This window comes from Sinocyclocheilus anshuiensis, unplaced genomic scaffold, assembly GCF_001515605.1.
Source record: "Sinocyclocheilus anshuiensis isolate Anshui unplaced genomic scaffold, SAMN03320099.WGS_v1.1 scaffold121, whole genome shotgun sequence".
Lineage (NCBI taxonomy): Eukaryota > Metazoa > Chordata > Actinopteri > Cypriniformes > Cyprinidae > Sinocyclocheilus > Sinocyclocheilus anshuiensis.
Window position 1 is genome coordinate 990185 of NW_015539856.1, and position 17165 is coordinate 1007349.

General features: G+C 35.8%; 2 protein-coding genes across 2 annotated transcripts in view; both read right to left on the reverse strand.

Annotated features, from left to right (window-relative positions):
* Positions 1-5432, reverse strand: part of LOC107684829 (gamma-aminobutyric acid receptor subunit alpha-4-like) — a 10664-nt gene extending 5232 nt beyond the window's left edge. Inside the window, exons 1-6 of the mRNA XM_016481195.1 lie at positions 5359-5432; positions 4851-5071; positions 4662-4744; positions 4448-4591; positions 3061-3213; positions 350-597 (exon numbers count right to left, since the gene is read on the reverse strand). Coding sequence (XP_016336681.1) covers positions 350-597; positions 3061-3213; positions 4448-4591; positions 4662-4744; positions 4851-5071; positions 5359-5361 — 852 coding nt within the window. The 5' untranslated portion in view covers positions 5362-5432. The remainder of the gene's footprint in view (positions 1-349; positions 598-3060; positions 3214-4447; positions 4592-4661; positions 4745-4850; positions 5072-5358) is intronic.
* A 3442-nt stretch (positions 5433-8874) lies between these two features.
* On the reverse strand, positions 8875-14553 carry ccng1 (cyclin G1). The gene is made up of 4 exons (XM_016481200.1): positions 14392-14553; positions 12609-12874; positions 9990-10243; positions 8875-8994 (listed from the first exon to the last, which is right to left on the reverse strand). The coding sequence occupies exons 2-4, from the start codon at positions 12870-12872 to the stop codon at positions 8967-8969; spliced, it is 546 nt and encodes a 181-aa protein (XP_016336686.1). The 5' UTR covers positions 12873-12874; positions 14392-14553; the 3' UTR covers positions 8875-8966.
* Positions 14554-17165: the final 2612 nt, after the last annotated feature.

The window sequence follows — 17165 nt, forward strand, 5'->3', positions numbered from 1 at the left end:
ATTATTACAATTAATGGCTAAATGAATGTTTGGAAATGTAAACTGATATCTCCTTCTGGCACACTACAGCAAAAGAAAGAAATAACTGACTTAAAACCATTTTTTAGCTGGTGGAAATACTAGTGTTCTAATCATTTTGGCCACCACTGTATGTCTTTAGAGGTATTTAATTATTTATATATGCAGATGCAGCGACACTCATTTAGCATCACAATAACTGTGACACAGTGCGCTGCTTTGTGAAGAGCAGAGCTCGTGTTGTGCATATCGTTTAACCAGGAGCTCCGTCAGCTGTGCTTTCTGACCAGAGTGTGGTGTTAGTTAAGCGAGGCTCGCAGGAGATCGTTACAGTCTCCGGCTCGTCGTCGCTGCCCTGGGCTATGGACTCCAGAATGGAGGCCCTGGAGAGCCGGCGTTTTTCCCTGTTGGCCTCGAGCGTGGCAAAGTAGTTGACCGCCGCAAACTCGACGAGGGCCGAAGCCACGAAGGCAAAGCAGACGGCGATGAACCAGTCCATGGCGGTGGCGTAGGAGACTTTGGGCAGCGAGGAGCGGGCACTGATGCTCAGAGTGGTCATGGTGAGCACAGTGGTGATTCCTGAAGGTCACAGGAGATTATGTGAAGACGCAAGTGCAGATTTACATCAGAAATTATCCCAGAAACACTGAGAACATGACAGAAAATCTTAAACAGTGAATAGTTAAAGGGACAGTTCACCCACAAATGTTGTTCCAAATCTGTATTAATGTTGGTAACCAAGCAACTGCTGGTCCCCTTTGACCTCCATTGTTTTTCTATACTATAGAAGTCAATTGACCTATCGGTAAGCCCCGCCCCCCTTAGTTACTGTTGCTACCTCGGACCAACAAACGGAGCTGCTCACTCTCTTACAATGACAGCTGTCAGTGTGAAAACCTTGTCACAAGATGTTCTTGAACAATGTTGGACACAGAAGGGCCACCATTCAAGTGGGAATTAAATATGCCATAGAGGGATATATAAAAGATTTAAAAATAAATATGGTGGCGAACTCGATTAATCTGGAAGCGAGGGTTTGCAGATCAAGCGGGAGAAGCCTCATGTTACGGTCGACACGATCACGGATGACAACATGCAGGATCAACACTGTTCATGTATCACACGATTAAATTAATGCACATTTAACCAGTATGAAGAGATGTGTTTTTGACCTACACTACACATCGTTTTTCCATTTTTGTAGCATAAACACCATCAAACCGATGCGAGCTTCGGATCTTCCAATGTTTCTCTATGGCACTGAAACTGATACTCAACTGCCATTGGCTCATCTGCATTCAAGGGGAGGGGCTTACTGATAGGTCAGTTGCTACCAGCAACTGTCCGGTTACCAACATTCTTCAAAATATCTTCTTCTGTGTTCAACAGCAGAAATAAACTCATACAGGTCTGGAAAAACTTGAGGGCGAGTAAATGGTGATGGATTTTCATTTTTGGGTGAACTATCCCTTTAAGACCACTAGTATACTATATTTTTAAATAGAATGTGAAACAGTATGAATTATGTTGTTAGCTACATTGTGGTTACATGAACTCATTATACGTTCCAGCAAATGGTGATCAGTTATCATCTTGGAAATTAAAATGGGTATTTTTGCACTTTTATTATAGTTTTGTGTAGAAATGTCTATTGGCAGGTTGATCTAATAATCAAGGAAAAAATTACAAACTGTACTTTGGTTGGTAAATCACACCATACTCTGTATGCTGCAATGTATTGGGCATATTCTTTGTATACAGAAAAAAAATAGTGTGTCTGTACAGTTTCAGTGTGGTTATTGTTGAGTAAAACTAAAACGCAAAATAATAAAAATTATTTTCATTCATTGAAATAAAGCTTAAATAAAATATAAAGTACATAAATAATTGAAAAACTTTAGGTGAAAAACTGTAAAATTGGAAATGCTGTTTTATCTGAAAATAAGTTGTAGATGAAGTACTAAAATGCAAAAGGAATTTTATTTAAAAAAATGAATATATAGTATATATATAAGCTAAGTATACACACACACACATATATATTATTCTTAAAACTATTAGTTAAAATTTTGCTATTTTTAATTTTTTGTAAAAATGCAACATACGATCAAATAAAAATTCAAGAAACAGATTAAAAATTGAGGCTGATATTACTTTCAGTTCATTTATCATACTGGAAATGGAAGGTCAAAACAAACGCATTGCATTATGGGATGCAGTATTCTACCCAATCTACTCTGTTGTATACAATACATTTTGTGGTGTGTCCTCCAGTTATTCCATACATACAGAAAAACTGCATACTGTACAAAGTGCACTATATATTGCAACAGCAAGAGTAAGAGTAGTATGCGATTCCATAGAATAAATAGCATGTCATGAGTGATGACTGTGAGATGCAGGTATGCAGCGATTGAAAAGTATTATGATTCTTAATTTTCCTCTTTGTACAATTAAATAATTTTAAAACTGTGCCTCAAATTTCCAGATGAAACACTAACACATAGCCTAACATACACTGAAGTTCAAAAGTATGGGGTCGGTATGTTTTTTCTTGTTTTTTATTTTTAAGAAATTTATATTTTTATTCATCAAGGACGCATTAAATTAATCAAAAGTGACAGTAAAGACATTTATAATGTTACAAAAGATTTCTATTTCAGTTAAATGCTGTTCTTTTTTAAAAATGCATTACGGTTTCCACAAAAATATTGTGCAGCACAACTGTTTTCAACATTGATAATAATCAGAAATGTTTCTTGAGCAGCAAATCAGCGTATTATTATAATTTCTGAAGATCATGTGACACTGAAGACTGGAGTAATGAAGCTGAAAATTCAGCTTTGATCACAGGAATAAATTACATTTTAATATATAATCACATAGAAAACAGCTTTTTTAACAGCTTCAGTTTTACTGTTTTTACTGTATTTTGGTCAAATAAATGCAGCCTTGATCAACATAAGGAGACCTCTTTCAAAAATCTAAATCGAATGATAGATGTTTAATTTAATATGACCATCTAAAAACACACACTCATACCAGCCACTGTTCGAGCCGGGACAGACTCCTTGTTGATCCAGAATGCAACTTGTGACAGCACAACCACCATAATTAATGGGATGTACGTTTGGATGAGATGGTAGCCAAGCTTCCTCTGAAGATAGAAATGGACAACCTGGACAGAATACAGACCTAGACGGTGCCAAGACATTAGAGGAGGACACTGATGAAGACAAATCGTGCAAGTTCGATACATCTACAGTATGTGATGCTCTGATCAAGCCCATTTGGCTGAACACGACTCCAAAACATTTAAGAGGGAATTTTGGCTTTATTTCTGTCCTTATTTACAAGAAAAGGTAAGCAAGCACAGATCTTTCTTTTGGGTTTGAGCCTTGATCTGATTGGGCACCCAACAAGTGGTCCCTGCTTTTTGCCTGCCTTTAAATTCCTCATTACTGAGCCCCCGGTCATCCTCGGAACACGATCAGAGGCTGAAACGGGCTTATTGTAACGCAGCTATTTTTAAAGACAGACCTCATGAATTAGGCCTGATCAGATAAGCATCTTAGATTGCCTCTCAGAGCGGAAGCTGGCTGGGAATTGTAGCTCTTAACACACACAATTAGATAAGTCATTTACCGTAGTAATAGGGGTGTGTGATATTGCTTTTGTGATTTTTCGATAATGATAATTAAACAATATTTGACTTAGTGTGTTTTTATGCTGGTAACTTGGCTCGTTTAGGCCTGTCATGGATAAATAGATATGATACTAAAACCACCAGTAGGTGGCGGCAGCAAGTCCCTGTCTTAATGAGTGATTCACTGAATCATTCATTCAAATGACTCATTCAAAGCAGATGGTTCATTTAGAAATGAATCTTTATGAATGGAGCATTGAATCATTGACTCAAATGATTCGTTCAAAAACAGATTCGTTCAGAAACTAAACACTGCAGTGTTGCTCTGAGATGCACAAATGTCCTGCTCCGGCTTTGTTTCGAACTATTTCCGTTGGCAAAACGGAAAAAAAGACAATACTGTGTCTATAAAAAATTTAACTCACTCAATATAAAGTAATATCACATTCACGTGCAAATATTCAGGAAAACCGCACTCTTGCTTGTAATGCATACTAATTTTAGTGTTAGCACATTCAGGGCTATTTTTTGCTTTCATAACTTGAATTATAGGGTCAATTTAACTGCATTCTAATAGGCTTCATCACAGTGAATGCTTTTGGACTTTCAAGACGTGTATTTGTTTTTTTTGCAACGTGAATGACTCCATAATATCAGCTCACAACAATTACGATATTATCGCAGACGATAAATATCGCACACCCCTACTAGTAACACTACAAGACATCTGGCATGCTACATCTGTAATATTTAGGGAACACTGAGCAATAAATGAAAACACACCTGTGCTGAACTTATATGTTTCGCTGAACAAGGTCTGGCCCACAAGATCATACTGAAGTAAGCTTGATGATTCTGGAGGAAAATCTACTGATGCTTGAAGACCCTTCCTCCACGTGTAGACGATTTCATTATTAGTGTAAGCATCTGAAGGTTTAAGAGAAAGCAGTTGAAGAATGGTGGATGGAAGCATGGATGAAAAACAGACAGATCTTACAGCTTCCAAACAGGAGAGGACATGTGTGTCCATCCATAGGAAAGTCCAACAACACCATTGGACATACTGCACTTACAGTCAGCCTGAAATATAGAGAAAACAGGCATTTATTCGATGACCCAAATTATGATATCTTAATGAAAACATTCCCATTTATACTGAAACAGATTTCCAAGGGGTTTTTCTTACCTCATAGTGTAAAAGACCGTTCCGTTTTGCATGATTCGAAACAGCTTGTTAGGAGACGTCATGTTGTGTGCGAGGGACGTCCTAGCATTGCGAAAAAACATGTCGGGCGTCCAGATCTTGTCCACCATGCAATTATTCAAAGGCAAGATTTCGACGGGCCCCTGAAAGGCTAACCTCTCGTCAACCCACATTTGGCGGAAAAACATATCCATGGTGAACTCCTGAGAGAAAAAACAATTTCTTTCTGTGAAACATATTCTTTTTTTTACGGCTACAACCGATATGAATTCATCATTTGAGTTATTTTTTAAGCATAGTGTGGGTGAGATTTGACATACTGAAATTAATTTGAACAGATGTGTGAGACAGAAATAAAATGACAGCTTATTATCGACTTAGAAAGTAGGCTACTTTAGCCACAAGACACAAAGCACTATAGCTAAATCGAATTTGTACAATAATAAACACAAAAATAAAGATGTAACATTTGTGTGCTGTATTTTCTTACCATCTTAACATCAGACACTGGTCCAAAACTTGTGACGAATATGTCTGTTTTGACCTCAGTTACAGAGACTGCAAAGATAATCACAGATTACATTTACATGTAGAGATGTGAGTCCATTACACTGTTACAGCAAAATTAAGTGAAACACATAACATTTAGACCAAAAATCATTAGATGACATTAAAAGACTCTATTTAAGGACCACAGTGCAGCACTAAAATACTAATTAATTGTGATTTTAAATCGTTCCCAATCTTTGCCACAATCCTTCAAACCACCAGGTTTAGTATGTAAAGAGTTTAGTATGATCTCTTATTCTTTTATATATTTTAATAAGTGCAGATCGTAGTAAGTATGTTGTTTCATTTTTGGTCAGTATACCTTGCTTAGTCCATTAACTCACCTTGTGAGACATAACAAGGCCAAAAGAAGAGCCATTTCTGTGACAAAAAGGTAAATAAATGTAATTAAAATAAAGCCGTCAGTGGTTAGAGGTCATAATGTAATGTATAATGTGCTCTAGATGTAAGAGTACGCCTTACAGATGCACTGAAGCACTGTCTTACGTCTGTCAGTAAATGAAGAGCTGACATTAACTCACCTTGTGAGACATAAGGCCAAAAGAAGAGCCATTTCTGTGACAAAAAGGTAAATAAAAGTAATTAAAATAAAGCCGTCAGTGGTTAGAGGTCATAATGTAATGTATAATGTGCTCTAGATGTAAGAGTACGCCTTACAGATGCACTGAAGCACTGTCTTACGTCTGTCAGTAAATGAAGAGCTGAATGTGAAGTGAAACGCTTTCAGGATAATCAAATTAAGGGATTAGTCAAATCCAGGTTAAAGAGTATCATCTAGCAAACTAGGCATCAACTAGCAAACTAGTCTTTCTTGCAAAAGTTGTTCAGCTTCAATAAACATTGCCCCTGTAGTAGTTGCCTTGTCTGACTTTCATAATTAGGGTTAAAATAAACTTATTGCCAGGGCAATATAACACAAGGTATAGTGTTATAAATATATGCAACATATTTTGACTCAAATATTACATATATATAGAGCTTATATGTTAGTTAAGTATTGCATTACACTGATAAATACATTTATATTGTACTATTTATTAATATATAGCCTATTATATATATCTAGAAGCTTGCATTCTGCAAGTGAACGGTGCATTATTGTTCATCCCAAAGAGGCACAAAATCACTTTCACAGACTTTTACATTAAATGTTCCCTGCTGGTGGAATGACCAGAGACCATCTTCAAGAATCGGCTAAAAACACAGCTCTTCTATCTTTATTTGACCCTCTAACTCTAGCACTCTCTATTCTAATTCTATTCTTAAAAAAAAAAAAAACGTGCCCCTTTTAGACTTGCACTCTATTCATTTACTAACTGCTTGTTTTCTTTAAAAATATAAAAAACCAACACTAGCTTCTCCAATCTTTTTGTATTCTATTTGTTTTCTTTTTATTTATTATACAATTAACAAAAGCAAAAAAAGGCCTCTAACACTATCTTGCTCTATTCTTTTTCTATTCTGTTTTTTTATTTATTATATAATAATAATAATAAAACCCTCACTACGTATACTGCGTTAAGCTAACTGAGACTTGTTATAGCACTTGTATATCATTGCTCTTTTGTTGTATTTTGATTGCTTCTATTGTTCTCATTTGTAAGTCGCTTTGGATAAAAGCATCTGCTAAATGACTAAATGTAATGTAAATGTAATATTGTGCAGCGTTAGTCTTGTTGCTAGCCTGTTTGTTTATGATGTAACCAATTATTTCTCTTAGTAGAAATTAAAAGAGTGAAATAATCTCAACTCTGCAGATGTATTTCACTCAAAATAAATAATATTATTCGCTGGCTGTACGTTATTCCTTATATATTTGACGAAATTTTACAAATTAGCTCTTGTTTATGGCGCACTTCCTCGCGGCATTCTATGATATTACTAGAACGTGTGAGAGATCTTCAAGGTATGGATCTTTACTGAGGGTTTATATACAAGATCCAGACAGGATTGTGTTTTGGAGAGATTAGATCCAGTATAACTTCTTGTGGAGAAATGCTTGTGTTGTTGTTGTTGTGTGTTACATATAATTGCCATATTACTTATTTGGCGTAAAACTGTATTAAGAGGAACCTTGACAATGTATAATACACTAAGTGCTCATAATTGACGTTTAAAATGACATTGCAGTCTTCTAACATTAATGAAAATATATGCTTTTCATACCATGTTTTTATTTCAAATGGTGTGTTCTATAAAAAATATTTTGTTTCCAACAGAACCCTGGATTTGACTTCCATTTGACTTGAGATCTCTGGGAACTTTCACGCCGGTGGACCAGATTTCTCCAGCTTGCAAAAATAAGAGGACTACTCTCATTCCTGTACTTGATGAGGTCTTACTAAATTGCAGTTTTTTTTTCCTGGAGAATATATAGTTTCTTCCTCTGGAGTCTTTGAGTTTCAGATACAGGAAGTGTATCACAGCGAGTCAAAGCCATAATATATCACAAGCAGCCTTCGAGTCGGGTGGGTTTAATTAACAAATGCAAAGTCTTTTTTGTAATCAGTGGTTTCAGAGGACTGTTTGCTCAGCTTATCCTTTGAATTTCAATAAATCATGTAATTCAAGCACTTATTAAATGCCTCACATTACAAACGAGCACAAGTGTTTTGCATTCCAATAAGGTTTTATTGAAAGGTTCAACTACATCATTTCACAGAACGCTGCTCTCAACTTCCAGAGTCTCAAAATTCAATTCAATCCGCTTTATTTGTAGCACTCATTTCTTTGTTATATACCAGGTATAGAACAAATGCTTACGGTTACACAAGACTGTAGCAATAACCCAAATGTAAAATGAGCTTCAGCCTTATCAGCAAGTAATTAGCGATTTTTCTTCCTATTAGAGGCATATTTAAAACCTGCATTTCCATAGCCATCCAGATTTCGGCGTAATAAAGAAAAGAAAAACAAAAAAAAACAAAATCTTGTTTCGTCACCTTGGGTAGGAGTGTGCATTACGACAGCTGACAGCCTAGGGTGGGAGTGAAGGGTTTTGGGCCTGATCTCTTGGTTCTGTTGTTGTCTTGAATCTCAAAACCCTTCTCCCTCCTCTTCCACACGGTGGACTGAGGACCTAGGCGGCTCTATACTTCATTGCTTCAAACAACCGGCGCGTCCCGCGCCAATTCAGATGAACATACTGTACACATGCAAGCCTTACTTGCTCAAACTCACCCTTGACTAGCAATCAAGACGTGAAATAAATACAATCATGGCAGGTGTCAAAGAGAACAAAGACTGAGGAAAGGAGAAGTAGAGAAATTAGTGTTGGGTGCCCATAACACAGATTAGAAGTATTAAAGCATTCACACGACTGCATTTAGCAGGTTTTTGTTATGGGCGCTCGACACTAACGGTCTTAACAAGCGTATTCAGGGATCGTGGGTAGATGTGCGATCTTGTAGTAGCTGTGCTTCAGTTGTCTGGCGGTTCGACCTGAAATCATCCATCGCAGTCTCTGGCCGTTTGGCTTCAGGCACTTGGTGGAGGCGTATTCAGCCAGGCATTTAGTCACCAGCTCCCTCACGCAAACCAGGTCTCCAGCTTTAACCTGAAGCACAGAATCAACCACAGAACAACAAATCAACACTGAAAACATTTACACTGCAAAAAAATCATGTTCTTCCTTAGTACGTTTGTTTTTTCTAGTATAACAAATTCTTGAATCAGGATGCGTTTACTTGACAAGTAAAATGACTTAAAATATTATGTCTTGTTTTCTGAAAATATTATCCAAATTTTGTTAGTTTCTCGCTTAAAACAGGTTTATGGTTAAAATTAGTGCTGTCAAACGATTAATCATGATTCCAAAATAAAAGTTTGTTTATGTAATATAAGCGTGTATACTGTGTATATAAATAAGCATAGTATATTTTGAAAATACTTACATGTATATATTATTTTTATACAATTTATATTATATATAAATATATTTAACATACAAATATAAAATTTTTATTAAATATATACATGTATGCGTGTATATTTATATATAGCCTACATAATAAATATACACAGCACACATACATTATGTAAACAAAAACTTTTATTTTGGATGCGATTAATCGCTTGACAGCACTAGTTAACATTAAAACATAGAAGAAACATTGCGATTATTCTTTAAAAATAATGTTTTAGTAGAGTCCATATCGCAATCTGATTTAAGTGTACTGACCTACTTTTGATCCATTCTTTCAAAATTTGACCAATTCTATGGCATTTCATGTTATACAGTAAATCCATTTTTATGACTGGATTCAGTGATTCCATCTGCATGTTTCGTGTCACACAAATCAGCATTCATTTATGTAGGACTTCTCGAATAATTTCGGACACTGAAGACTGCAGTAATGATGCTGAAAATAGAGCTTGGATCACAGGAATGAGTTACATTTTAACATATATTCACATGTTTTGAATTGTAATATGTCAAATTTGACTGTTTTTGGATCAAATAAATGCAGCCTTTGTGAGCAGAAGAGACATTAAAATCTTACAAACTGTTGAACAGTAGTGCATACACACAAACACAGTGCAGCGGCTCACCTTTCTGCGTCCAGCTGCTCTTGAATGAGAGCGTGAAAGAATCTGAGGAAGTGAAGGGCGGTCGGAGCCTTGACCTTCCAGCAGAGCTTCTCCAGAATGATCTTCTCCATCCTCATCATGTCGTGGACCGTAAAGCGGTTCTGGCTGATCCTGAGGAGGTCACTGGCCAAAGGAACGCTCTTCTCCTCTTCGGACGTCTTCACAGCGATGTAGAAGCAGCAGAGAGCCACACAGGACAGATGCTTGGGCTGAATCTGAAAACAAGAGAAAACCGTTCAACAAGAACCCACACAGAAAACATCTGGGATTCATACGGAGAAGTAGAGCTGGACGAGTAATCGAAACCCAAATTCATAACCTCGAACCGACATAATTTTCCCATGTCCATTATTTGGGTTTTTTAATCCCATTAACACTCTCCCCTTAAAAACATAACACCGTGTCAACGCTAAACAGACGTGTATTTTTCTTAATCAGCAGTGCTCTATTTGCATACATTCATTATTTAAAACATTTGTTTACACAGGAGATGAAAGTTATTTTTTTCTACTTTTCACATTGCATTATTTAAAATATTAACTAACATGTTTATTTATTCACTTTTTGACACCATGCCAGCGGCAAGGCTATTTTAATGGCAATCTCTAAATTATTAATTAGATACAAGTTATTTTCTACTTTTCGCATGACAATATTTCAAATGTATTTTGTTTGCAAGAGATGCTGGTTATTTTATACTTTTGACACGGCAATATTCATTTATTTTGTTGGCAAAAAATTACAATTATTATTATTTTTTAGGAAACTTGCTTTTTATAATAAAACTGAAATGTGACTTTCCACAAGACGTCTTCATTTCAAGCAAGCTTTGATTTCAGTTGCTCGAAATATTCAACAAATAACCATAAATAGTTTGTTTCCTTCAATTATTTAAAAATTATTAAGATAAGAAATGCACTCTTTCATTAGAAAAAAAAAAATTCCACATTTAATAGTAGAGTATTTTTACACTACAACCCTTTAAATGAACTATGAGGGCAAAAAATAAATAAAAAATCGTTCAATAATCATAATCGAGTTAAAGCGGTCAATTAATCGAGGTTTTGATTTTAGGTCAAATCGCCCAGCCCTACTGAGAAGGTTGAGGCTAATTACAGAGATAAACTGAGGAGTTAAATCTGGCCAAAAGCACACGCACCTTCACCTTCAGATATTATCGTAATTGTGGTTTTAACGATGTGCAATTTGACATTATCAAGTATTTTGCAAAAACCAAACAAAACACCTACGGAGCGCATGCATTACGTGATGAAGTCTAGTCTAGTGCGCGTGCGCTTTTACAGTGCGTTCTTTCGCTGCATGATTCAGTCTATTAAAATACATTCAGAATGATCACAAATTCAAGACATGGGGGCAGAAAATGTGTATATTTATACCACTTCATCTAGTTAATCAGTTTCACACGAAGAGTGCCGTTTTTCTCCAAAAATTACCATGATTACGAATGCGATATTGATTTTTTACAACAGTTTAATAAACAAGACGTTAATTAAGAGACCTGCGTTTTAAACACTATATTGTGCGATTTTGACAAAATAATTCCAAGCACAGCCACAGCGCTGTTTTGCGTCTCTGAGCAACATGGAGTTTCGTTCCTGAATGAATCAACAACCGTTTAAATGATTCGGTTCAATCGCAATGACTCACTTATTAACACTCACTTGCTGCCACCTACTGGCGGTTTTAGTTTGACATTTAAAGCACCTTTTTATGATTTAAATAATTTCAAACATCAGTATTCAACGTTTTATGTTTAATATATCAAAACATTATATATGCATGCGTAACTGCAGATTAAAGCATTCATGTCCTGTATTAAACCGTAAATACTAGGGATGTTGCGGGTCTAGTCGACTAAACGGTACAGCTCCTACTAGTCGACACTTTTTTCTTTTTAACGACCGCCTAAAATAAAATGTTAACGCGAGGCAAGTGTGCGGCAAGCGTAATTCATTGAGGGATTTGTCAGTGTGATTCATAGATTAAGTATTTCAAATATAGGCTATTATATATGCTACACGCACGCACAGAGGTTTTTTTTTTTCTTACCATCTTTTGGGGGTTTCTTGCTTTTAGACTAGTCGACTAGTCGGATACAAAACTTTCATTTAAACGACAGTCAAATTAGTCGTCGCGCACATCCCTAGTAAATACATCTAAATGCCACTTCAGATGCAGCTTCTGTGTTTCCTCTGCAATGCAAACACGAGTTTTGTTGAAACGGATTTCATTTGTTTGGTAACGGCCCAAATGTCTTCTTATTCTAATCGACTGATTAAATGTAAGAATCTGACTCAAAAGATAAACGCACACTTTTAGAAAAAATGGCTTTATAAAAAGGTAAAAAAACGTCCATAACAGGTAAAAAAAAAAAAAATCAATTTGAAACTTATTGGAAAAGATTGATTTCTATCAGTGTGAATTGACCACAACATGAAGAATAGCATACAGCGGTCCACGGCAGTCCACGATAACACACTCAGCAAAATATAGTCTAATTATCATTATCGAAAAAATCCCAGAAAATATCGAGATGTTATTTTTTTGTCAATATGGCACCTTCATCACAGCCAGGAACCGATCTAGAAGATTCACAGCGAGGGAGAACGTCTCCGAACTGAAGCCGAAGAACCGCGTCAAGGAGAGAAGGTCTCGGACTTGGAAGTCTCTCAGCTTGACCGTCATCCTCAGACCGTTCTCCTGAGCGGACTCGACGACTCGCAGTCCACAGAGTTTGGGCTGATACCGGGCTTCTTGATCCAGAAGAGCTTTGAGCTGGAGGGCAAAGGGCAAAGCCCCCACTCCGGTCACCTGATCAATCATCTACAATAATAACAACATCAGCATAGAAATATTAAGCTAAAGCAGTATTAAAGACAGACGTCCTACATTGTGGAGAATTATCTCAGGCATGTGCAAATGTAACATGCTTTGCATACGGACTCAATATAACATGAAATGCAAATACAAACGGAGCACATGCACATACAAAAATGGTCTAATAATAAACCTAACATTACATTATTTAAAATTGAACCTGAGCATTACATTGAAGCTTTAAAAGATCCAAAAAATAAAAAAGGATGATATAGAATTTTTGAATCCTTTTCTTATGGAAATTTATTGCAAGTTATCCCCTGTAGTAGTTTTTTTCTTCTTTCTGTTTGTTCATTTAATGCTATTATAAATGTAATTGATAATAGTTAAAACCCCTGTGATGCTCTATATACATGCATGTTGTATTCTTTAATATATAATTATTTACATTTGATCATTTAGCAGACGAGACTTGCAAATGATTTTGAATATTGCTATAACAAGTCTCAGTTAGCTTAACGCAGCACACATAGCAAGGTTTTTTTTTTTTATATAATAAATAAAAAGAAAACCGATAGAATAGAAAAAGAATAGAGCAAGCTAGTGTTAAGAGGCCTTTTTTGCTTTTGTTAACTGTATAATAAATAAAAAGAAAAATGCATAGAATACAAAAAGATAAGAAAAGCTTGTTTTCTTAAAAAAAAAAAAAAACTAGCAGTAAATGAATAGGGTGCAAGTCTAAAAGGGACACGTTTTTTTATTTAATATATATTTAATTATTTTCTTGGATGACATTTTTATTCTGGAAGTTAACTAATCCCTAAGCATCCCCCAAAAATATCTAATTTCGGACTTTTAAAATAAAAGCTCGTAATGGTTTTTGTTTTCTTTCTCGAAGATGTCCTATTAAATCACGTTAACCACGTAAGGGACATTAAAACAAGTGTCCATCTGGTAACTTACAACCCTAAACGCTTCGAGATTGAGAACGAGGGTCCGAGCACATGTCCAGGCATGTCCCGGCTTCCGAAACCGGGACGTTAACGGTTTACTCGCTTAAACATTTAACGTTACACGGTAACCGTTTACTCCAAACAAAACGGCTCATGTTTACACTTTCCTAGTTATTTCTGCGTAACGTAACGTAGTCGCGTACAGCACGAGACAGCAGGCGTGCGTCAGCGTGCGCGAGACGCTGGTCATGTCTGGGCATGTCCACTAACTAGTGCGCTAGCTATATTTAAACCCAGTTAAAGCCATCAACCGGTTGGTTTTGTGTCAGTAGTCTCTAAATAACAACTTCAAATCCACATAGCCACACATTTACGCTTTAAATTCCATTTCCACGCCATTTATTTTACGTTTAGCGTACGAACGTAAGAGTCTTGTGTTGTTTTACGGCGGGTGAGAACATTTGAAGGCTCAAAAGAAACGTCTAGAAGCTAAAAAAAAAAACGTAATAAGCAAATAGCGCCTATACGTATAAAATCTGAAATATCGATAATAATTGATTAAACTGCTTACCTTTCGTAGATTTGACGATCTGGATTAAAAACAACAAATATGAAGCTGTGAGTCTATGAAATAAAAGTTATTTAAAAAAATTAAGTTGTAAGTATGTAACTTTAAAGCAATGTAACCAGCGCCCTGCACACCCCAACCCTCGGCGTCAGGCAGTGACAGCAGGCTGCTTGCATGCTTTATACTCGGAGAAAGTCCATATCCAAACATAGAAGCACCTCATTGGGCAGTGCTCACACAGAGCTCCGTCTTTCTGAATGCCTATTGGTTGAGCTTTGGCTGTGGGCTTTGGCCACGCCCCACTAGCAAGATGTAGGCGGGGTTTAAACGCTCTGCAGTGCAGTGAAATCCAGCATGTTGTTAGATATTCAGTGCGCTCCCTTGATCGTTGATACAGGCCTGCAAAGCAAAAAGTAAATAAATAAATTGAAATAAATACAAAATACATTAAAAAAATTATTACAAGTATTAAATCACCACCATAACTGCGTCGCAACATTTAAATGTTACATATTATATTATATTATATTATATTATATTATTAAACATATAACCAACTAATACAACAACCTGTGATAAAAGCCAATGTGTTGATAAAAAAACAACAACTTGAAAACAATAGTATTTAGTTAACCTCACACATACAGACATAAAAGTGAAGCGATAAACATTCCGGTAACGGATAAAGACCGAGAATTACTTTGCTTTGTCTTGTGGCACTAAATCTGAATCAAGCCATCTAGGTTTAAATTGCTTACTGTGGCTACGTAACATGCAAAGTGAGAATTAATTAAGCCACAAAGGGAAAAGAATATATAATATAATATAACACAGTTTTTAACATTACAGAATAATTTAAGAACAATGCTGTAATAACTCTTTCTGATCTTATTGTGCTTACGAAGCATTAGAAAGTTCCAGGGGTTTTAGGACAACAGCAGGCCAAAGCAACACAACATCTGAATATAATAAATCTGCATTGTGGCAGTGAATCTCGCGGTCAAGCAAACAATCAGATAAATACATAGAAAATAAAAGAAATGCAAAGTTGTTTGTGTATGAGGACATTTCTAAACACATGCTCCAAATTCACAGACGACAAATTCTGCAAAGCGAGATAAAAAATGTATATAAGATGTTTGCAAAAATCAGAATGAAAAACTAATATCTGTATTAAATTGATATTATAAAAAGCATGAGCTATTTTTGATTGCTTACTGTTTCAGTTCCAACAGATGGCGCCAAACATATCACTAGGCCTACGTCTCAGTGCACCTCACTGCAAAAACCTTCACAATAAAAGCAAAGAACTCGACATTTTCCGTGCATTTATATGCATCTTACAAGCGTGCCGAGATCCTTGTTAGCATTTCTTACAAGCATGGATAATCCTGCTGCCGCTTTCCCTTTATTGGTGCACAGGAGAGATCCCCCGGAGACAAGGGTTATAGACCTGCCTTTTTCACAAGCTTTCCCCCTTTTAACCCAGTGCCTAGTTACAGAACTGAGCTTCGGCAAGGACGAGGGGGTTATTTTCATTGTGTGAGATGTGGACGTATGTCTAGCTTTCCCCAGTTAATGAGCTGTGCAGGAAAACAGCATGGAGGCCATTTAGCTCGAATGTACACTAGCTGACAACAGTTTAGATTTTTTATGTGTTTTAAAGAAGTCTCTTCTGCTCACCAAGCCTGCATTTATTTGATCCAAAATACAGCAAAAACAGTAAAATTGTGAAATATTTTTACTATTTAAAATAGCTGCTTTCTGTGTGAATATCTGTTAAAATGTAATGTATTTCTGTGATCAAAGCTGTATTTTCAGCATCATTACTCCAGTCTTCAGTGTCACATGATCTTCAGAAATCATAATAATATGCTGATTTGCTGCTCAAGACGAATTATTATTATTATTATCGATATTTAAAACAGTTGAGTAAATTGTTACAGGATTCTTTGATGAATAGAAAAAAAATCAGCATTTATTTGAAATAAAAATCTTTTGTAACATTATACACTATACCATTCAAAAGCTTGGAGTCAGTATATTTAAAAATTTTTTTTTTTTGGAAAGAAATTCTAGAAATTAATACTTTTATTTAGCAAGGATGCTTTAAATTGATCAGAAGTGATGATAAAGACATTTATAATGTTACAAAAGATTTCTATTTCAGATAAATACTGTTCTTCTAATCTTTCTATTCATCAAAGAAACCTGAAAAAATTCTACTCGGCTGTTTTCAGTGTAATAATAATAATAATAAATGTTTCTCGAGCAGCAAATCAGCATATTATTATGATTTCTGAAGATCATGTGACACTGAAGACTGGAGTAATGATGCTAAAAATACAGATTTGATCACAGCAATAAATTACATTTTACAATATATTCACATAGAAAACAGTTATTTTAAATAGTAAAAATATTTCAAAATTGTACTGTTTTTGCTGTACGCTGGATCAAAGAAATGCAGGCTTGGTGAGCAGATGAAAATTAAAAATCTTACTGTTAGACTGGTAGTGTATAAATACATTTTCCTCATGTCATGCATAAACTGGCAGGTCTGAGATGTTAAAGAGTTAAGGATCTTACTGTACGCTGCACATATGTCAGTATCCCAAACGGATGCAGGGCTGATTTGAGAGTGCTTAATTATTTCCTCCTGATTGAATATTCAGATGTTTAAATAATCCTCTATTATAAAATGGGGCAGCACACTTTAAGCCCCCTGTTGCCTTGTTTGGGTGGCAAAGCAAGCGTACTCACAGTGACAGCTTGAAC